General features: G+C 53.2%; 1 protein-coding gene across 1 annotated transcript; it reads left to right on the top strand.

Moving 5' to 3' along the window:
- Positions 1-2,318: 2,318 nt before the first annotated feature.
- LOC116464117 (tyrosine-protein kinase receptor UFO-like) lies at positions 2,319-22,983 on the top strand (the record flags this gene model as incomplete). Its single annotated transcript, XM_032147386.2, has 10 exons — positions 2,319-2,808; positions 3,974-4,196; positions 4,484-4,584; positions 5,212-5,388; positions 14,197-14,277; positions 14,413-14,528; positions 21,211-21,421; positions 21,737-21,876; positions 22,429-22,579; positions 22,909-22,983. Coding segments are annotated over exons 1-10 (1,360 nt in total), but the record flags the coding sequence as incomplete, so codon positions are not given.
- Positions 22,984-23,323: the final 340 nt, after the last annotated feature.

The raw sequence follows: 23,323 nt of genomic DNA, 5'->3' as shown, positions 1-23,323 counted from the left end.
CAGCAAGCTATGATGGCACCACTGCATTCCAGTCTGGATGACAGAGCGAGATGACAGAGCAAGGAGACAGAGTGCTTGAACTGGGAAGTGGAGTTTGCAGTCTGCTAAGATACAGCCACTGCACTCCAGCCTGGGCGACAGAGTGAGACTCCGTCTCAAGAAAAAAAAAAATGCCACAATAAGGAATTGTCCCCTTTATGGCAGTCCTTTTACAGGGTGGTGAAGATGCAGCAGTTCCCAAAATATACCCAGTCCCTTCCCCCGCAGAGCCCACAGACCAGTGGGAGGAGACAGACGTGAGACACATAATCATGCCAATAAATATATAATGACAACCCAGGCAAAGTGTTGCCAAGGAAAGGGACAGCATGTTGGGAGTGAACAGTATGAGGACCTAGATTGGGCTGGGGGGGCCAGGCAGTGATGCGATGGAGAAGGGATGATAGAGTTGGGGACAAAGTGCTGCAGGAGGTTGTTTCAAGGCCTCTGAGGGGGTTCTTTGGGTGAGAAAGCGAGAGAAGCCTGGGGAGGCAAGGGGAGGGTCACAGAAACATAAGGAGTTTAGGGTTCTGCTGAAGGGTTTGGGGCAGAGGTGGGAAAGGGTTTGGTTTGAGATCGGGAAGAAGCCTTCTGACTGTTGAGTGGGAGACAGATTGGAAGGAGCAACAGAAGCCAGCAGCCCATGGCCGGGCGCAGTGGCTCACGCCTGTAATCCCAGCCCATGGGGAGACAGAGGCAGGCAGATCACGAGTTCAGGAGTTCCAGACCAGCCTGGCCAACGGGGTGAAACCCCGTCTCTACTAAAAATACAAAAATTAACCTGGCATGGTGGTGCACGCCTGTAATCCCAGCTACTCAGGAAGCTGAGGTGGGAGGATCACTTCAACCCAGGAAGTGGAGGTTGCAGTGAGCCGAGATCGAGCCACTGCACTCCAGCCTGGGCAACAAAGCGAGACTCAGTCTCAAAAAAAAAAAAAAAAAAAAACACAGCCCAGGAAGACAATGGTGAAGGGCCCTAAGTGGCCAGTGACAAGGAGCTGGGAGCTTGCCCTGAGGGCAGCAGGAGGTCATGGGCCAGCAGAGAAGGGACAGGGTAGGATTTGACTTTCAGAAACAGGCCTCTGTTTGCTAAATGGGAGAAAGGAGTGAGAGTAGAGGCAGGAGAAGGCAGGATCAGACGTGGATGCTGGGAAGGGGCAGGTAGAAGAGACATCAGGAAGCCAAACAGATAGGACTTTATGATTGACCGTAGGTATACCAGTACCCAAAGAGAGGTGGCCAAGAGCAGAGGGATAGACGCCCAGCCTCCTCCTCACAGACATCCAGGCATGCAGAGCCCTCCACACGCCAAACACACAGGGCAGAGGAATGGAGGTACAGCAGAGCCGATACGCAGGCAGCAGATCTGCAACAACCAGGATACACAGTCCCACCAGAGGGAGAGAGCAGTGGAATGATCAGGGCTCACTGCAGCCTCAATCTCTTGGACTCAAGCATTCCTCTCACTCCAGCCTCCCTAGTAGCTGGGACCACAGGCACACGCCATGATACCTGGTTAAGTTTTAATTTTTAAACTTCTTATAGAGATGGGGGTCTCAGTGCATTGACCAGTCTGGTCTCGAACTCCTGGGCTCAAGCGATCCTCCCACCTTGGCCTCCCAAAGTGCTGGGATTACAGGATTGAGTTACCATGCCCGGCCAACAACTATTCTTATTCCCATTTTACAGACGGACAAACTGAGGCTCAGGAGGCCAGTCACTTGCCTGTAGCCCACAGTTAGTGGTAGCACTGGGATTCCAACTTGGGTCCCCTTCCGTGTCGCCTGTATATTGGTGTCCCATTTAGGCGTCCACGCAGGTTTTGGTGTGTCTGAAGATCTGTGTCTCCCCACGTAAGTGTCCCCCATGGATGCCCACCCAGCCGTGTCCTCCTGTCTCTGAGGTTTCTCCAGGAATCGAGCTCCTGGCCTGGCTTGTCTGAGTGTGTCTGTGGGCCAGTAGCATGCCCCTGCCCGTCTGGGTCCCTCTGCGTGTCTCTGCTTGTCCTAGCCTCTGTGTGTCAGTGACGTCTAAGAGTGTGTGTGTGTGCGTGTGTGTGTGTGTGTGTGTGTGTGTGTGTGTGTGTGTGTGTGTGTCCTTGTCCGAGGAGCCGAGAGAGTGAGGGGGAATGAAGGGCCAAGGAGGCCTGGCTGGGGCTGGGCTGGGGGTGGAGGCGGGGAGAGGGGCGTCACGGCCTGAGCTGAGAGGGGAGTGGAGTTCTGGAGGAATGTTTACCAGACACAGAGCCCAGAGGGACAGCGCCCAGAGCCCGGATAGAGAGACAGGGCCTCACTGGCTCAGGACGGGGGGCACAGCCACCAGGGTCCCCTTCCCCCTCCTCAGCTCCCTCCCTGGCTCCTTTAAGAAAGGGCTGATCCTCTCCTCTCTTGAGTTAACCCCTGATTGTCCAGGTGGCCCCTGGGCTCTGGCCCTGGTGGGCGGAGGCAAAGGGGGAGCCAGGGGCGGAGAAAGGGTTGCCCAAGTCTGGGAGTGAGAGAAGGAGGCAGGGGTGCTGAGAAGGCGGCTGCTGGGCAGAGCCGGTGGCAAGGGCCTCCCCTGCCGCTGTGCCAGGCAGGCAGTGCCAAATCCGGGGAGCCTGGAGCTGGGGGGAGGGCCGGGGACAGCCCGGCCCTGCCCCCTCCCCTGCTGGGAGCCCAAGAACTTCTGAGGAAAGTTTGGCACCCATGGCGTGGCGGTGCCCCAGGATGGGCAGGGTCCCGCTGGCCTGGTGCTTGGCGCTGTGTGGCTGGGCGTGCATGGCCCCCAGGGGTGAGTGATGGGGGCTCCTTGGGGCAGGGACCCCCTTGGAGGGGCTGGAGCAGGGGTAGGAGGTGGGGGATGATGGCAGGTGTGTGGGGCCTGGGCTGGCTTAGGGGGTTTCCTTGGGACCACAGAAAAGGGACTTTAAGAGAGGGAGACACAGATTCAGAGACACCAAGTGCAGCAGAGGGAGAGAAAGACTGAGAGAGGAACTGAAGGGCAGGGGGGACAGAAGGAGGACCCGGAGAGACAGACAGACAAGGAGAAGCTGAGGGCAGGGGTGGGGGCTGGACCTGAGAAGGGGGCCATGGGGAGAGGGGCTGAGCTGGGGATCGCCGGGAAGGAAGAAATCTTTCCGAAGGGGCACCGAGTCAGGCGGTGGGATGAGGAGGGCTCTGGAGCCCTGGGGGAAAACCCTTCTCCCTGCCAACACCACCCCCCTGCCCCGCCACTTGTCCCTACCCTACCAGTCCACTCCATCTCTGGGAAGGAGGCTCTCACTTTGTCTCTCTGTCTCTGCCTCCAGCTCTGCTATCTCTCTGTGGGTCTCTGTTTCTGTCTCTCTCACAGTCTCTGCCTTTATCTCTCCCTGCTCTCGGAGTCTCTCTCTCTCTCTTCTCAGCCTCCCTCTGTGACTGTATCCCCCCTCCGCCCCCTCCTTTTCTTCTCTCTTGAGGGCTGTTTCTTCATTTTTTCTGTCTCTCCTTGTATCTCTGCTCCTCTCTGTCTCATCTCCCCTGCCTGACTTTCTCTGGCTTTTCCCACCCCCACCACCCTTATCTCCCTCCCCCACCACCCTTATCTCCCTCCCTCCACCCCTGATTCTTCCCCTCCATCCACCAGCACCAGCGCGATCTGTTAAGTCTCTAGAGACCTAAGAGAGGACGGAGGGGGCAGGGACTGGCCCTGCCAGGCAGTGCAGGGCGTGGGAGGCTGCCAGATCCCGAGCCTCCTTCCCAACGGGATGGACGCTGGATCCCAGTCCCCTGGGAGGGCTCCCATCCTCCCTTCAGAGCCTCCGCCCTCCACCCCCCTCTGAGGTCACTCTGCAACTATGTCGGCCTAAGGGACTGGCGGGGTCCTGGCGGCCGGTGGGCAGGCAGGGACAGGGTGGAACTGAGGGCTGGAAGGAGCTGGGGGGTTCCTTAGCTAACTCTTCCCATCTCCCCTGCAGGCACGCAGGCTGAAGAAAGTCCCTTTGTGGGCAACCCAGGGAATATCACAGGTGCCCGGGGACTCACGGGCACCCTTCGGTGTCAGCTCCAAGTTCAGGGAGAGCCCCCCGAGGTACACTGGCTTCGGGATGGACAGATCTTGGAGCTCGCGGACAGCACCCAGACCCAGGTGCCCCTGGGTGAGGATGAACAGGATGACTGGATAGTGGTCAGCCAGCTCAGGTGTGTGGCCACATCCCTGAATCCCACTCCCACCTCTGTCACACAGGGGGCACAAAGCCCACCTGGGTGGGAACCCCAGTTTGACCACTTGTCAGCCGTGCGGCTTTGAGCATGTGATGGAACCTCTAGGTTTCGTTTTCCTCTTCTGCAAAATGAGTTAATAATAGGACCTACTTTGTGGTTGTCATGAGCTTCCAGGCTGGACACCCTCTTTCCGTTCTGACAGACCCCCTCCCAGTGTCCAGCTCTGACCCCGAACCTCTCTGTCTCTCCTCTTGCCCTGTCAGAATCACCTCCCTGCAGCTTTCCGACACGGGACAGTACCAGTGTTTGGTGTTTCTGGGACATCAGACCTTCGTGTCCCAGCCTGGCTACGTTGGGCTGGAGGGTGAGCTCTGGGGTCAGGGGTCCTGAGGGGTCAGAGGACGTGTGGCACTCACGGGTTGTGGGAAGTCAGGAATCCTGAGGGGTCAAAGGGTGCTGGAGGATTCAGGATGACCCTAGGCATCATACAGCCTAAGAATGTCAGAGTTTTGGGGTGTCAAGAAGCTGGGAGTCCATATAAGTTATGGGGCCAAGGCTGGGGGGATTATATGTTCTGAGTGAAAAGACTTCTTGGGGGTAGTTGGATATCCTAGGCATCAGACACGATCAGGTCACAGGAGGCCATTCTGGGCATCAGATAAGGCGTCAGAGGCATGCAACGCACCCCTCTCCCCACCACCCCAGTGGTCTCATTTTTCTCATCCATAGAATGAGATGAGGATGAGCTGTCAGACATTCTGGAAGAGAGACATGAGGAGCTCAGCTATCTTGGGGGGTCTGACATGGGAGGAATCAGATATTGGGGTCATGTGTGTTGGGTATGGCTCAGGTGCCCTTGGGGATCAGATACAGGCAGGTCAATGACCCTGCAGGGTGGGTTTGCTGCCCAAAGCCTACAGCATCCTAGTGGTGGGTCAGGCATCTTGGGGCCTCAGAGGGACCCCAGCCTCTACCACTGCCCACCCCCTAGGCTTGCCTTACTTCCTGGAGGAGCCTGAGGACAGGACTGTGGCCGCCAACACCCCCTTCAACCTGAGCTGCCAAGCCCAGGGACCCCCAGAGCCCGTGGACCTACTCTGGCTCCAGGATGCTGTCCCCCTGGCCACAGCTCCAGGTCACGGCCCCCAGCGCAGCCTGCATGTTCCAGGTGAGTCCGGGGATGTGGGTCAGCTCCGCATAGGGGGCCAGGCAGGGCTGAAGTCAGGAGCAAGGGAGCATTGCTAACTCTGCGTGAGTGTCTGACTGTCCTTCTGTCCCTCACTGTCTGTCTCTCTCTTGTTTCTCCCTCTGAGTCTGTCTCTGCCTCTCTGTCTCTACCTATCTTGTTTCTCTCCGCATGCCTTTTTCTGTCTCTTTCTGTCTTTTGGTGTGTGTGTCTTTCTGTCTGTCTCTGTATGTGTCTCTCTCTCTCTCTCTCTCTCTCTGTCTCTCTGCTTCTCTCTCCCTCCATTCACCCCGGCCTCTCTCTGAATAGAATTCTTTGTCCTGGGTTTCCTCCGAGCTGTTCCATGGCCCGAGTGTGTGTGGGCCTGGTGCCCCTTTGTCAGCCCTTGACCCAAGCAGGGCACCAGAATCAACCCTGCCCTCCTCTCCTCCGCCTCCCTCCAACTGGCCCACCTCCTGCCCTAACAAGCCCTGCTGGCCTCAGTCAAAGGGAGGATATCCAGCCCGGTCCCCACTGGGGAGACAGAACCCAAAGAAGAGAGAGCAGGAAGAAAGTGGGAGACAGAGGCTGGGCGAGGTGGCTCACGCCTGTAATCCCAGCACTTTGGGAGGCTGAGGCGAGCGGATCACGAGGTCAGGAGATCAAGACCATCCTGGCTAACATGGTGAAACCCCATCTCTACTAAAAATACAAAAAATTAGCTGGGCGTGGTGGCGGGTGCCTGTAGTCCCAGCTACTCAGGAGGCTGAGGCAGGAGAATGGCATGAACCCGAGAGGTGGAGCTTGCAGTGAGCGGAGATTGCGCCACTGCACTCCAGCCTGGGCGACAGAGCGAGACTCCGTCTCAAAAGAAAAAAAAAAAAAAGGAAAGTGGGAGACAGAGAGAGATAGAATGACATACACTGGAAGGGACAGGCCATAGTGACCCAAGATGGACATAGACAGGACAGGGAGGCCGGGCATGGTGGCTCATGCCTGTAATCCCAGCACTTTGGGAGGCTGAGGCAGGTGGATCACTTGAGGCCAGGAGTTTGAGACCAGCCTGGCCAACATGGCAAAACCCCATCTTTACCAAAAATACAAAAATTAGCCAGGCGTGGTGATGGGCATCTGTAGTTCCAGCTACTTGGGAGGCTGAGGCAGGAGAATCGCTTGAACCCGGGAGGTGGAGCTTGCAGTGAGCCGAGATCGCACCACTGCACTCCAGCCTGGGCGACAGAGCAAGACTCCATCTCAAAACAAAAAACAAAACAAAACGAAAGACAAGACAGGGAAGTTGGAGTGACAGAAATCCTCTCCTTCTTGGTGACCATTCCCTTCTGCACCATGCAGACGAGGCAGGACCGAGCTCAGGGTTACGCAGTGGTCAGAGGCATCACTGGGGGACCCTGGATTCAGGGGGTTCTCCCTGCTGAAGGAGGAAAGACAGAGGAGCAGATGGCAGAGGCTCTGTAAAGGAAAGAGGCTGCAGCCTGGAGGGCATCAGCTTCCCGCACTCCCAACCTGCTGCCTCTTTCTGCTGGAATGAGGAGGGACCTTCTGACTGGGGGTCTCCAGGGTGGAGGGAGGAGCTCACATTCTCAGCATTCCTGGGACCCTGAGTTGCAAGGAAGACCTGGTGAGCATGCTGACCCCAGAGGAGTGACTCAGGCCCATGGCTCGAGTGGCTGAGTAGGGACCAGGGTTGGGGATGGGGCGTGAGTCAGCCTGGCAGGTCCCATGAGAAGGGGAGGGGAGGGAGAGAAATGGGTGCTGCACAGGTGTGAGGGTCTGTGCATGTCTCTGTGGTGGTGGTGGGGCGTCTGGATATTTGTGTGTTCTGGATCCGAGTGTTAGTGTATCCGTCAGCACAACCTCTGTGTGAGGGTGTGTCTTGGCGAGGGTGGGCTTCTGTGGATGTCTCATGTGTGGTGTGTGTGTGTGTGTGTGTGTGTGACTAACTATATTTCCTTTAGCTTGGATTCTGTCCCAATGTGTGCTTGGATCTTTATAGCATTTCTCTCTCTCTACATTTCTTAGGGGTTGCCTGTGTGTGGGTGTCTGTGTGTGTGTGCATGACTGAGTATACCAGTGTCAGCCTGTGTCTGTCCCTCTTTTTTGTGTTTGTGTGTTCACAGCTGAGACTCACTGTACGAAAGTAAAGTGTGCATGGAGGGTAGTGGGTTTGGGGCTATGGTGCACACCTCTCTGTATGGAGGTGGTAGTGTCAGCCCACAGGTGTGCAGCTATGGGTGTGAGCGTGTCCTAGTGAGAGCTTCTGTTCCCTTGCAGAATCAGAATGCGTCCATGGATAACTTGTGTTTCTTACCAGCTTTTTTTTCCCCCTTATTTTTTTTCAAGACAAGCTCTCGCTATGTAACCCAGGCTGGAGTGCAGTACTGTGATCATGGCTCACTGTAGCCTCCACCTCCTGGGCTCAAGCAATCCTCCTACTCAGTACCCTCCCACCCCTCAAGCAACTGGGACTATAGGCATGCGCCACCATACCCGGATAATTTTTGTATTTTTTGGTAGAGATGGAGTCTCGCCATATTGCCCAGGCTGGTCTTGAACTCCTGGCCTCAAGTGATCCTCCCGCCTCGGCCTCCCAAAATGTTGGGATTTACAGGCATGAGCCACTGCACTCAACCCTCAGCCTCTTACCTGCTTTCTGTGTGTGTCCATAGATGTCTCTGTGGCGTGTGTGTATATGTCACAGGGTAAGCATGTTGGTGTATGACTGTCGTCACAGACCTATGTGTGTGTGTGTATATGTAACAGCACCCTCTGCTTCTCTCTGGTCTCCCTGTGTGTGCACTGGCCCCTGCTGCCTCTGAGTACATGACCTAAGGATGCTTACCAGCCAGCGTATAGATGTGTGTATGTGTTAATCTATGTGTCCATGGCAGTGTCTCCATCCTTGTGTGTCTGCATCAGGCCTGTGCATCTAAGAAACTGTGTTTTTTTGTTTTTTTGGAGACGGAGTCTCGCTCTGTCACCCAAGCTGGAGTGCAGTGGCACGATCTTGGCTTACTGTAACTTCCGCCTCCTGGGTTCAAGGGATTCTCCTGCCTCAGCCTCCTGAGTAGCTGGGATTACAGGCACGCCCGGCTTATTGTTGTATTTTTAGTAGAGACAGGGTTTCACCCTGTTGGCCAGGCTGGTCTCGAACTCCTGACCTCAAGTGATCCACCGGCCTCGGCCTCCCAAAGTACTGGGATTACAGGCATGAGCACCGCACCCAGCGCAAATGTGTTTTTGTATCAGTCTGTGTCTGGGTGAACATGAAACCTGGGCGCATCCAGCTCATCTTAATGGCGTAGATGAAGGCTTGGCTGTGGGGTGGTACGCGTCGGTGTGTCTGGTCTGAGCAGGTCAAAATGACCCTTCATTGTGTCCTGGTGTGTATCTATCTGTCCACCTCAACTCCATGTACGCTGTTACGTGGTGTGTGTCTCTCAATATACAGGGACATTTAGGTTTCTGTGTGTGTCAGATGCATCAGCCTAGATGTATATTGCGTTGCTAGGTGTTTGTAATCAATGTGTACACGTGTGACTGTGTGTTTATGTGTTTGTCCCACGTTGGCTTGTATGCGTACATGTCTCTTTATGAATGTACATCAGTGTCGCCCGTGTGTATATGTGTGAGTCACAGTGTTTTTGTGTCACTGTGTTTGTGACATCAGCTCTTGCATATCTGTGTGCCGTTAACTTACCAAGTACTGAGTTTTCTGTGCTAATAACAGCCCCTGTGTGTTTAAGTGTGATTCATTGTGAGTGTGTGTGTGGGGGGGTTGCTGTGAGAAGGAATTTTGTCCGTTAGTGTGCGTCTGTCCCTCTATCTGACTCAGGGCGTACCCCTCCTCCTTCCATCCCTCTCATTCTCTGGAAAAGCTGGGGCGGAGAGCAGGGGTTGTGGGGGGATGGTCAGGACATCTGGAAAGCACATCTGGAGTCGGCCTGCTCCTGTCCTTTTGCGGTAAAGCAAGAGCCCTCTGGAGGGGAAGGGGTCCCAGTTCCTCCTGTCCCCTTCACTCAAGGTGCGGCCGTTGGGGCCTGGGAAGGGGGATCCCGGCTCTGGCTCCGCGCCCCCGAAGCCGGCCGGAAGCGCTGGGGTGGGGAGGTGCCCCGGGTGACTCACGCGGGGGCAGGAATGCTGCGGTCGGAACGGGACCCGGCTCCAGAACCCACCTCCAGCCCCAGGGCTTCTCCGGCCGGCGGCGCCAGCTCCCGCGCGCTGACCCTGGCGGGGCCCCACGTGCCAGGTGGCTGGACCCGACCCAGGCTCCCCGCCCCCTCTCGGGCCGCCCGCCCGGGACTGTACTGTTTCTCCTCCTGGCGGCGCGGGGGCTGCGGGCGCGGGGCCTTCGGTGCGCGGGGGCTGCGGGAGCGGGCACCTGACCTTGTCTGGGAACGGCCACCTAGGAAGCCGCGACTGAGGAGCTCCCCTACCCACCCCCTTCCGGCCTCTGCAGACTTTGCCCCATTCCACTCCCTCCGCTGACGGAGAAAAGGAAACTTTGTGTCTGCGGATGGAAAGCCTCCCTCGCGAACGCGGTGGGAACAGAGGCGTACACGCACGGAGCAAACACGAGAGACACGTACACGGATACTCAACACATGCACGTACACACCATCCACAGATACACGCAGGGTCACAAACATACCAGCTCAGAAACACAGACACAGACGCACAAGCACACGAGTAAACGCGTAAACAACATGCAGAACTGCAGTTGCACTTACAAGACTTGGTCCCAGGGCCGGGCACGGAGTGGCTCTGCCTGCAATCCAGCACTTTGGGAGGCCGAGGCGGGAGGATCGCTTGGGGCCAGAAGTTTGAGAGCAGCCTGGCAACATAGTGAGACTCTCCTCTTCTCTACAAAAAAAAATTGAAAAAGTGTGGTGGCCGCCTGTAGTCTCAGCTGCTTGGGAGGATGAGACAGGAGGATCGCTTGAGCCCTGGAGGTCAAGGCAGCAGTGAGCCGTGATTGTGCCACTGTACTGCGGCCTGGGAGATAGAGCAAGACCCTGTCTCAAAAAACAAAACGAAAAACTTGGTCCTTCTTACATCCTAGCACAGACATTGTGTGTGTGTGTGTGTTGAGGGGGGTGTCTGTGTTTCTATGTGTATCTGTGTTGGGGGATTCCCCTTATTCACCAGGCTACGTTCTCTAAGACCCCCCCGCAAAAGCCTGAAACAATGAATAATACTAAACCCTGTATATACTACACATAACTTTCTTTTTCTTTCACAATTTCGCAGATAGTTTTCTTACTATAGATCTTAGCAACCTCAGTACATATATATATGATTATCTTTTTCTAAGTGGAGAATTTTCACCTTTTCACTTAAAAGGAAGCACTTTAAGGCTTCTCTTTGGCCTATCCGAATTGCAGCCATCACTATTTTGCACCCTGGGGCCTTTTTTTTTTTTTTTTTTTTTTTAGACAGTCTCTCTCCGTCGCCCAGGATGGAGTGCAGTGTGGCGACCTTGGCTCACTGCAACCTCCGCAGCCCGGGTTCTAGCAATTATCGTGCCTCAGCCTCCCGAGTAGCTGGGATTACAGGTGCGTGCCACCATGCCTGGCTGATTTTTTTGTATTTTTAGTAGAGACGGGGGTTTCACTATGTTGCCCAGGCTTGCCTTAAACTCCTAATCTCAAGTGATCCACCCGCCTCGGCCTCCCAAAGTGCTGGGATTGCAGACGTGAGCCATAGCACCCGGCCAGGCCATTATTTAGATAAATAAGAGTTTCTTGAACACCAGCACTGCAGTACCAGGACAGTCGATCTGATAGCTAAGTGACTCACAGACAAGTATCCGATACAGCACTGAGATGCTGGACAAAGGGGGGATTCACGTTCCAGGCCAACCAGAGTGGGATGACATGAGGTTTCACCACAGTACTCAGAACGGCATGCAATTTAAAACTTAGGAGTTATATCTGGAATTTTCCATTGAAATATTTTTCGACCAAGAGTAACTGAAACCTCAAAAAGTGAAACCTCGGATAAAGGGGGACTGATATATGTTGTATAGCGGTGTGTGTTGGGTATCTCTGTGTGCTTGCAGGTCTGTGTCTCTTGTGTTTGTCTCTGTACTTGTACGTGATTCTGTGTGTGCACGTTGTGTCATACCAACACCAACACCACCACATTAGGGAGGGAAGGCAATCCACCTTCACTCAAAAACAGTTACTCAAGGCCGGACACGGTGGCTCACGCCTGTGATCCCAGCACTTTGGGAGGCTGAGGCGGGCAGATCACTTGAGGTCAGGAGTTCGAGACCAGCCTGGCCAACATGGTGAAACCCTATCTCTACTAAAAATTACAAAAATTAGCCGGGCGTGGTGGCGCACTCCTGTAATCCCAGCTACTCAGAAGGCTGAGGCTGGAGAATCGCTTGAACCCGGGAGGCAGAGGTTGCAGTGAGCCAAGATCATGCCACTGCACTCTAGCCTGGGCAACAGAGCAAGACTCTCAAAAAGCAAAAGAAAAAAACAGTCAAGACACAATACGTGAACTCCCCTATGGAATTACACACGCTCATATTTCTACACCTATGCTCAGGAATGCTCATAAGTACACAGCTGAACACAATTTCACTCATTCATTCAACAAGCATTTATGGCACACCTATTGTGTGCCAGGCCATCCTGACACAGCAGGGGATGAAACAGACACAACCCCTGCCCTCCTGGAGCTGACATTCTAGTGGGGGAAACTGACAATGGACGAGGTACCTGGGTAACAGGTGAAGTATGTTGGGTGATGAGAAGAACCAAAGAGGAAAAGTAAAGCGGGAAGGGGATAGATTTGGAGAGGAAACTCCAATTACCTCCAATTTTATTTTATTTTTTCTTTCTTTCTTTCTTTTTCTTTTCTTTTCTTTTCTTTTTTTTTTTTGAAACAGAGTTTCGCTCTTGTTGCCCAGGCTGGAGTGCAATGGCATGATCTCAGCTCAATGCAGCCTCTGCCTCCCGGGTTCAAGCGATTCTCCTGCCTCAGCCTCCTGAGTAGCTGGGATTACAGGGGCCTGCCACTATGTCCAGCTAATTTTTTGTATTTTTAGTAGAGACGAGGTTTCACTATGTTGGCCAGGCTGGTCTCGAACTTCTGACCTCAGGTGATCCACCCACCTCGGCCTCCCAAGGCTGGGATTACAGGCATGAGCCACCGTGCCCAGCCTTTATATTTCATTTTATTATTTTTAATTTTTTTGAGACAGAGTCTCACTCTGTCGCCCAGGTTGGAGTGCAGTGGTGTGATCACAGCTCACTGCAGCCTCCACCTCCCCGGGCACAGGTAGTCTTCCCACCTCAGCCTCCCGAGTAGCTGGGACTACAGGTGTGCACCACCACACCCAGCTAATTTTTCTCTTTTTTGTAGAGATGGGGTCTCACCACGTTGCCCAGGCTGGTCTCTAACTCCTGGCCTCAAGCGATCCTCCCGACTCGGCCTCCCAAAGTGCTGGGATTACAGTCATGAGTCACTATGCCTGGCCAAGCTCCAATATTAACAGGGTGGCCAGGCCTAGCGGACTGAGAGGTGTTGTTGAGGGACAAAAACGAAAGAAGAGGGTGCGAGTCACGTGGACATTTGTGGAGGACTGTTTTGAGCAGAGGGAACAGTGCACAGTTCTCGGGGTAGAAACATGCTTCATGTACGCGTTCCAGAGACACTGGAGGCCAGTGTGGCCGGAGAAGAGCGTGTGACAGGGAGAGGGGGAGAGGGGTTGGCAGGAGGCGAGCTTAGAGATGAACAGACATGTCTCCATTAATGTACAGCCATGGGCTGGTTTCCTTAAGTGTGTCTAGCAGGTGTGTGTGTCCATACGTGTGTCCTTGTGAGTTAGTGAGGGTGCCTGTGTTTGTGCATGTGAGTTTGTGCATGTTTGTGTGTCTCCTTGTGTGTGTGTGTCTGTGTATGCTTTTGTGTGTCTATGTATATATGTGTCTATGTCCATATATATGAGCATGTGTGTTTCTGTGTGTGTCTATATATGTGTATATGAGTATGTGAGTATCTAGGTGTACGAATCTGTGTGTGTGAGACAGAGTGTGTGTGTGTGGCTGTGTCTGTTTCTGTGTCTGTGTCTGTGTGTGAGCATGTGTGTTTATATGGGTGTGTGTGAGTATGTGTCTCTGGGGTGTAAGAATGTGTGTGTGTGTGCCTGTGTGTGGCTGTGTGTGAGTCTGTGTGAGCATGTGTGTGTATGAGTATGTGTCTCTCTCTGGGGTGTAAGAATATGTGTGTGTGTGTGTGTGTGTATGCGCCTGTGTGTGGCTGTGTGTGTGTGTCTGTGTGAGCATATGTGTCTATGTGTGTGTATGAGTGTGTGTCTCTATCTGGGGTGTTAGAGTGTGTGTGCCTGTGACTGTGTGTGGTTGTGTGTCTTTGTGTGTGCCTGTGTATGTGTGTATGAGTGTGTGTGCCTGTGCCTGTGTGTGGCTGTGTGTGTCTTTGTGTGTTTCTGTGTGAGTATGTGTCTGTGTGTGTGTATGAGTGTGTCTCTCTCTGGGGTGTAAGAATGTGTGTGTGAGAGAGTGTGTGTGCCTGTGTGTGGCTGTGTGTGTCTGGGTGGCGGGAGGTTAGGGCTGAAACCAAGCCGTCCTTGTGTTTGGGGATGGAGGCTGTGTTCCTAACTCATTGCCCTCAACTCTGCTAACTCTCCCTTCAGGCAAGTGCCTGTGTGGGCTGCACTGACCCTGGTCAGGCAGGCCATGGTAGGAGTGGCCCGGCATGGCCCGGGAGCCCTTCCTGCCCCTCTCTGATACTGGGCCCTTCCCTCATATGACTCCCTAGGGCTGAACAAGACATCCTCTTTCTCCTGCGAAGCCCATAACGCCAAGGGGGTCACCACATCCCGCACAGCCACCATCACAGGTGACAGAGTTGGGAGGTGGGGAGTTGGGCGTCAGAGGGTGGGGTTTGGCTCTGGGGTCAGAGCAGGGGCAGAGAGCAGGGTAGGGAGCTTTGAGCAAAGGCTCCCCAGGGTCAATCTCTCCTGTTTGTCCACAGTGCTCCCCCAGCAGCCCCGTAACCTCCACCTGGTCTCCCGCCAACCCACAGAGCTGGAGATGGCTTGGACTCCAGGCCTGAGCGGCATCTACCCCCTGACCCACTGTACCTTGCAGGTGAGACTCCCAGACTTGGTTCATTTCAGTCTCAGGCCTCCTTCCACCCACATCCACAACCCCCATCCTCTCCCTGGGAACCCACCACTTCTCGGCCACTGTTGAGAAGCAGTAGAGCCTGGGGCGGGGGGTTAAACCAGATGTCCTGGGTTCGAATCCTAGCTCCACCACCTTCTGGCTGTGTGACCTTGGGTAGGTGGCTTAATCTCTCTGGGGCTCAGCTCTCTTGTCTACAAAATGGACGTAATGGTAGTGCCTACCTGGTATGCTTAGTGTGAAAATTCAATGAGTGAATGCAAATTACCAACTTAAAATGGTTTATAGAACATAGGAAACAAATTTAACAAAATTGGCCAGGCGCGGTGGCTCACGCCTGTAATCCCAGCACTTTGGGAGGCTGAGGTGGGCGGATCACTTGAGGTCAGGAGTTTGAGACCAGTCTGGCCAACATAGTGAAACCACATCTCTACTAAAAATACAAAAATTAACTGGGCCTGGTGGCATGCACTTGTAGTCCCAGCTACTGGGGAGGCTGAGGCAGGAGAATTGCTTGAACCTGGGAGGAGGAGGTTGCAGTGAGAGGAGGTTGCAGTGAGCCAAGATCGTGCCACTCCTCTCCGGCCTGAGTGACAGAGCAAGACTCTGTCTCAAAAACAAACAAACAAACGAACAAACAAAAAAAACAAATTTAACAAAATGAAAATGATCAGCTGTCTTAATTATTTTCAGTATTAGTGATATTAACTCTAGCCAGAGTGGGAGCCCTGAGACAGCAGGGTCTGGAGCCATTTCTGTCACCACGGGGTACCCAGAACCCTCCACTTCTCTCATCCCAGCCCTGGCCACTCTGTGTGGTCACTGTCTGGGGATGGGTCTGTCCCCTACTGGAATGTGAGCTCTGACAGGGCAGGGCTGGAGCTGTCCCAGTCACCACTGGCTCCTCATTCTTGCCCAGCACAGGACCACACATAGAGTAGGGAATATTTGCTAGAAGGGTATACTACAACCCAGATGAGCTAGACCCAGCCTCTGCCCTCAAGTTGCTCCTAGAGTAAGAAAACCAAAACCAGGCCAGGTGTGGTGGCTTTCACCTGTAACCCCAGCACTTTGGGAGGCCAAGGCCGGTGGATCACCTGAGGTCAGGAGTTCGAGACCAGCCTGGCTAACATGGTAAAACCCCATTTCTACTAAAAATACAAAAAATTAGTCAGGTGTGGTGGCACACACCTGTAATCCCAGCTACTCAGGAGGCAGAGGGAGGAGAATCGCTTGAACTCGGGAGACAGAGGTTGCAGTGAGCTGAGATCGCGCCATTGCACTCCAGCTTGGGTTACAAGAGCAAACTTCCATCTCAAGAAAAAAAAAAAAGAAGAAAGAAAGAAGAAAACCAAAACCAAAACAAAACTCACGGATCTATAAATATAAGGCCTAATTCTGGTCTGAAGTTCTCTGAGATTAGAAAGTTGGAGATGGGGCGTGGACAGTGCCTATGATGGTAGATGACAGTAATGAAGAATGACCAACTTCTGCTGAGTGTCCGCTGTGCACCGGGTCTTACATTAACGCACACCTGCTCATGTGTTTGTGAAGGAGGATCTATGGATACACCCATTTTCCAGATGAAGAAACTAAGGCTCAGAGTGGTTAACCAGCTTGTCCAAGGTCACATCAAACCCATATCATTGCTCCCAACCTCCTTAAAAACTGTTTTTTGTTTTTTCTTTTCTTTTTTTTTTGAGACAGAGTCTCGCTCTGTCACCCAGACTGGAGTGCTGTGGCATGATCACGGCTTATTGCAACCTCCGCCTCCTGGGTTCAAGCAATTCTCTTGCCTCAGCCTCCTGAGTAGCTGGTGTTACAGGTGCCCACCACCACGCCCAGCTAATTTTTGTATTTTTAGTAGAGACAGGGTTTCGCCATGTTGGTCAGGCTGTTCTCGAACTCTTGATGTCAAGTGATACGCCCACCTCGGCCTCCCAAAGTGCTGGGATTACAGGCGTGAGCCACCGTGCCAGGCCCTGAGAAAATGTTTAGAGTCAGTGCTTGATTAAACAGGAATTGTCTTATACGTGCATGCCCTGAGCACAACCCCATCTGCTTGGCATTTTAAACCTAGAACGTAGTGGCTACTGGCTGGGCATGATAGCTCATACCTGTAATCCCAGCACTTCGGGGGGCTGAGGCAGGTCTGTACAAAAAATTCAAAAAAATTAGCCGAGTGTGGTGGCAGGCACCTGTAGTCCCAGCTACTCGGGAGGCTGAAGTGGGACAGTCACCTTAGCCTGGCAGTCAAGGCTGCAGTGAGGCATGATTGAACCTCTGCTCTCCAGCCTGGGTGACAGAGTGAGACTCTGTCTCAGAAAGAAAAAAAAAAAATAGTGGCTATTAATCTTCCCGTTTTCAAGGTGAGAAACTGAGGCCCAGAGAGGGGCCCCCTCTCTGGGCCTTTGTTCCTCCCATCCTCCTCCCCTCCCCAGGGCTAGAAAGCCGAAGCTGAGATTCAATCCCAGAGGCCAGCCGGATTTGGGAGACCTCAAATGCCAGGTCAGGCATAAGCTGCACTCCTACCCACATCCACCAAGTGTCCCCAGGAAAGCAGAAGTGTGTCCTCTTCCCTCTCCAGGTCTCACTTCCTGCTGCACATGGGCTAGGGCCGAAGAGTTCCAGTGGGAGGGTCACAGCCGTCCCAGGGAAAAGAGAAGTGGGAGCAGGCATGGGGAGACCAACTGTCTGTACCCATCTCCCCTCTGTCCTGGTAGAGGTTCCTCTTCCTGTCTGTCACTGCGGGTCAGAGAGCAGGCATGATGACAGCCTCACCCGCTCCTCGTACCCACCATCTGCCCCCACTTCTCCCCAGGTCTCATGGTGGTGTCGTCTCCCGCCATGGGGGCTGTGTGACTTTGGGCAAGTTGCTGAACGTCTCTGGGCCTTGGCTTCCTTGTCTGTAAAATGGGGATGAGAAAAGAAATTGACCCCATAGGGTGGTAGTGCGAAGTCAATGAGTTCATCCAGTAATGTGCTTGACAGGGAGCTTGGTACATATTTGGCACTCAAGAAATGTTTGCTAGGCAGGGTGCCATGGCTCACACCTGTAATACTAGACCTTTGGGAGGCCGAGGCAGGTGGATCGCTTGAGCCCAGGAGTTTGAGACCTGCCTGGCCAACATGGTGAAAGCCCATCTCTCCAAATAATGAAAAAATTAGGTGGGGCTGTCATTGCACCACTGCACTCCAGCTTGTGTGACAGAGTGAGACCCTGCCAAAAAAAAAAAAAAAAAAAAGAAAGAAAACAAATGTTAGCTGTTGATGATTATAACATGCAAAGCAGTTTATATGCATCATGTCATTAAACCTTACACCCTGACAAGTAAGAACTATGATGTCCATTTTCCAGAGACGGAAACTGAGACTCAGAGAAGTTAAGACACTCACTCTAGGTCACACAGCAAACAGCATCCAATGCAGAACTTAGATCCAAGGAATCTGGCTTTAGAGCCCACACCCTGTGGCAGTAAACTCCTTCCTGACATACTGTGTGGCTGTATGGCTGGGGTCTCCAGGGTGAAGGGGAAGCCCTTGGCTGCAGCATTCCTGAGGTGCGTGGCTGTGAGTTGTATGGTTATGGGGGTTTTGTGGCTCCATGTGGCAGGGCTATACAGATGTGTACACCAGCGGTGGCCCCCTCCACCCTGAGTGTGCCATTCCTGGGGCGGAATAGGTATGGGGACAAGTGCCGCTATGCAGAGCTTGACGCTTGTTGCCAGGAAACACACATAAAATAATAAGTGACAGGCCGGGCACGGTGGCTCATGCCTATAATCCCAGCACTTTGGGAGGCTGAGGCGGGCAGATCACCTGAGGTTGGGAGTTTGAGACCAGCCTAACCAACATGGAGAAACCCTGTCTCTACTAAAAATGCAGAATTAGCTGGGCATGGTGGCGCATGCCTGTAATCCTAGCTACTCAGGAGATTGAGGCAGGAGAATCACTTGAACCTGGGAGGCGGAGGTTGCGGTGAGCCAAAATCACGCCATTGCACTCCAGCCTGGGCAACAAGAGCGAAACTCCATCTCAAATAAATAAATAAATAAAATAATAAATGACACTCAGTATGCACAAGCAGTCTTCTAAATGCTTATATGCCCCAATTCAGTTAACCCCGTGAGGTAGAGAGCCACTGTCATCCCATTTTACAGATGAGAAGACTGAGGCACACAGCTAGGGAATGGTAGAGCCTGGATTTGAGCCCCGGATCCAGCATCTGTGCTCCTCAGCACTAGGCTAAACTGCCTCTATGCACAGACAAGAGGTATTGTTACCATTACTGATATTCTTACCACCAGTAGAGCAAAGACTCTGGGGACAGGATGGGGTTTAGGTCCCAGTTTCATCAGTGACAAACTGATGACCTTGAACAAGTGATTCCATCTCTCTGGGCCTCAGTGTTGTCATCTGTACAGTGGGAATAAGCATAATGCTTACCACAGGACAACAGGGTGGATGTGAGGGCCAGATGAATTCAGATTTGTGAAGGGCTAAGAATGGCACTCAGTACATGTTGGACGTGTTTTTCTTTTTTTATTAAGATAATATATAACATGGCCAGGCGTGGTGGCTCACACCTGTAATCCCAGGACTTTGGGAGGCCAAGGCGGGTGGATTACCTGAGGTCAGGAGTTTGAGACCAGCCTGGGCAACATGGTGAAAGCCTTTCTCTACACAGAATACAAAAAAAGCCGGGTGTGGTGGCTTTTACAGGTGTGATTTACAGGTGTGAACCTGTAATCCCAGCACTTTGGGAGGCCGAGGCGGGCGGATCACTTGAGATCAGGAGTTCGAGATCAGCCTGACCAACATGATGAAACCCCCGTCTCTACTAAAAATCAAAAAAGTTAGCCAGACATGGTGGCGCATGACTGTAGCCCCCCAGCTACTCGAGAGGCTGAAGCAGAAGAATTGCTTGAGCCCAGGAGGCGGAGGTTGCAGTGAGCCGAGATTGCACCACTGCACTCCAACCTGAGTGACGGAGCAAGACTCCGACTAAAAAAAAAAAAAAAAAAAAAAAGATAGTCAAGCGTGGTGGCTCACGCCTATAATCCCATCTACTTGGGAGGCAGAGGCATGAGAATTGCCTGAACCTGGGAGGCGGATATTGCAGTGAGCCGAAATCATACCACTGCACTCCAGCTCAGGTGATGAAAAGAGACTCATAGGCCGGGCACGGTGGCTCACACCTGTAATCCCAGCACTTTGAGAGGCTGAGGCGGGCGGATTGCCTGAGGTCAAGAGTTTGAGACCAGCCTGACTAACATGGTGAAACCCTGTCTCTACTGAAAATACAGCAATTAATCGGGCGTGGTGGTGCGCGTAGTCCCCGCTACTTGGGAGGCTGAGGCAGGAGAATTGCTTGAACCTAGGAGACGGAGGTTGCAGTGAGCTAAGATCTCACCACTGCACTCTAGCCTGGGCGACAGAGCAAGACTCCATCTCCAAAAAAAAGGAAAAAAAGAAAAAAGAAAAAGAAAAAGAAATGAGACGTACCACATGCATAATCTTCAGTGTACCTCTAGATCAAGCTCGTCTAACACATGTGGCCCAGGATGGCTTTGAATGCGGCCCAACACAAGTTCGTAAACTTTCTTAAAACATTATGAGATTTGTTTGTGATTTTTTTTTAACTATCAGCTGTCGTTAGTGTTAGTGTATTTTATGTGTGGCCCAAGACAATTCTTCTTCCACTATGGTCCAAGAAAGTCAAAAGATTGGACACCTGTGAGATTATTTAACACACATATTCGCCATGTAACCACCATCCATATCAAGACACAGACCCTTCCAGTCCCCAAGAAGACTCCCTCAGGCCCCAGAGATGGCCACCCTTCTGCTTCTAGAACATTGCTTTTGCCTGTAGTATAATGTCGTATAAATGGGGTCTCACAGTATTGTGCTATTATTATTATTATTATTATTATTATTATTATTATTATTATTATTTGAGACAGAGTCTTGCTCTGTTACCCAGGCTGGAGTGCAGTGGTGTGATCTTAGCTCACTGTAACCTCTGCCTCCCAGGTTCAAGTGTTTCTCCTATCTCAGCCTCCCGAGTAGCTGGGATTACAGGCGAGCGCCACCACACCCGGCTAATTTTTTATATCTTTGGAAGAGATAGGGTTTCACCATGTTGGCCAGGCTGGTCTCGAACTGCTAACCTCAAGTGATTGCCCGCCTCGGCCTCCCAAAGTGCTGGGATTACAGGCGGGAGCCACCGTGCCCAGTTTATTTGCATTATTATTGTCATCACACTGTTATTATCGGTGCTGACCACCCGCCATGCACTGTGGCATCCTTTGGGCATAACTACACTTAATCTTTAAACAATCCTGTAAGGCATTTGATCCTCTAAGGCCCCATGTGCCCAAGGAAAAAACTGAGGCTCAGAGAGGGAAGAGTCTTGCTAGAGGTGGCTTTTGGAAGTGGTGACAGAACCACATTGTATACAGCCAAATGATCTCCTTGCTTTGCAAATCCAGGTGCCCGTGTTATCCTAGCAAGGCACTGCAACACACACACACACACCCGTGCAAAGTTGTGTAGTCACACCAGACCACCACCACTGGGAGCTGTGTGACCATCTCGTGTGATTGCTTGGTTGTCCTGTCCTCACACCCTTGCCTCTCCTCAGGCTGTGCTGTCAGACAATGGGATGGGCATCCAGGCGGGAGAACCAGACCCGCCAGAGGAGCCCCTCACCTTGCAAGCATCCGTGCCCCCCCATCAGCTTCGGCTGGGCAGCCTCCATCCTCACACCCCTTATCACATCCGCGTGGCATGCACCAGCAGCCAGGGCCCCTCATCCTGGACCCACTGGCTTCCTGTGGAGACGCCAGAGGGAGGTAAGAAGGGCTGGGGAGGGACATGTCACCACTGCCCCACTGGACCTTGCTTACATCAGTGCCACCCCCATTGTCCCCTTTCACTCCTTTACCCCTCATGGCCTCAATCTCCTTCCCATCCAGTCTCTGACCCCTCAGCAGCACTGCCCGCTGGCCTCTTTCCCAGCCCTTTTTTCCCCTGTGCTTCCGCTCATAGGAGGCCTGCACGAGTTGCCCACGTGTGTGCCCTTGGCACCCTGCACCCACTTCCTGGGAACAGGGGAGGGGGTCAGGAAGAGGCGGGGGTGCCAGCTTCCCCTCTTCCCTGTCCTCCAGTGCCCCTGGGCCCCCCTGAGAACATTAGTGCCACGCGGAATGGGAGCCAGGCCTTCGTGCATTGGCAGGAGCCCCGGGCGCCCCTGCAGGGTACCCTGTTAGGGTACCGGCTGGCGTATCAAGGCCAGGACACCCCAGAGGTGGGTGCTGCTGGTGGGATTGGAGTGGAGTGGCTTGGGAAGGAGGGAGGAGAAGATATCAGGGCAGACATGGATGGTTGTGAAGGTTGGGTAGTACACAATTGCTCTATCCCTAGGGGGCACATTCCGGGAAGGTTCACATTCACATTCTGGGGAGAATAAGGGGGTCTAAGGGAGGGCATGGGGAATGGCTGTTTTTGAACCACTGCAAAAGCATTTCAGCAGACTCATATTCACTATAACGATTTTTCAGCAGATAGTTGTATAGCACCTTGAGGAAGGGGTACCTTTTCCTGATTTGCACAAAGGCACTTCTATCAGGGCTAGCAATACCCTGACGTAGGGAGAGAGGATGGAAAGAGAAGCTAGAAGGGGGTGGAGGGATACAGGTTAAAGGATGAGGATGAGAGATGAAGGGGAGGACGAGGAAGGATGAGGAGTTGGAGGATGGGGAGAGGGCTTTGAGAAAGAGATGGGGTGTCGAGCCCGAGAGTGAAGGCTTAACAGCTGGGGGGTGAGGTTCTACCCTGATGCCACTTCTGGACCTCCTAGGTGCTAATGGACATAGGGCTAAGGCAAGAGGTGACCCTGGAGCTGCAGGGGGACGGGTCTGTGTCCAATCTGACAGTGTGCGTGGCAGCCTACACTGCTGCTGGGGATGGACCCTGGAGCCTCCCAGTACCCCTGGAGGCCTGGCGCCCAGGTAAGTCCAAAGCCATGCCCAACCTGCTTCAACCCTGTCTCTCCCTGACAGCCCTGACTTACTCCTTGTATCTTTCAGTGTTACCGCAACTTAGGCCGTGTTCCTACCCTGAGCCTTACTGAGAGCCGCCCTCACTCCCTTACCCATGCCAACCCCTCACTCCCTTACCTGTGCCATGGCCTCACTCCTTTACCCGTGCCACACCCTCACTCCCTTACCTGTGCCACACCCTCACTCCCTTACCCATGCCAACCCCTCATTCCCTTACCCGTGCCATGCCAGTCTTGTCCTCTCTGAGCACGTCTCCTCTCTGTCCTTTCTTCTCACAGGGCAAGCACAGCCAGTCCACCAGCTGGGTAAGGGCTTCCACACCCCGTTTCCTCCCTCCCTACCCTCAACACCTAGTGGGGGCGCTGTCACCATATATACTCATTGCACATCCCTTTCATGTTTCTCGAACTCATCACTCTAACCTACTTCTTGAGTTCGTGTGGTTCTTGATGGAGGTGCCTATAATGGCCTAGCATAGCACATTGTAGGTATTCAGGCAATGACAGATGGGTGGGTGGATGGATGAACAAATGGATGGATGGATGGATGGATGGATGGATGGATGGATGAATGGATGGATGGATAGATATATGGAGGGTGGATGGGTGGGTGGGTGGGTCAATGGATGAATAGGGGGTGGATAGGCGGGTGAACAGATAAATGACTGGATGGCCAGTGGATAAATGGATGGGT

Source organism: Hylobates moloch, unplaced genomic scaffold (assembly GCF_009828535.3).
Source record: "Hylobates moloch isolate HMO894 unplaced genomic scaffold, HMol_V3 SCAFFOLD_190, whole genome shotgun sequence".
NCBI classification, from domain to species: domain Eukaryota; kingdom Metazoa; phylum Chordata; class Mammalia; order Primates; family Hylobatidae; genus Hylobates; species Hylobates moloch.
The sequence above is the reverse complement of the archived record's forward strand: the minus strand, read 5'-3'. Positions and strand labels throughout refer to the sequence as shown.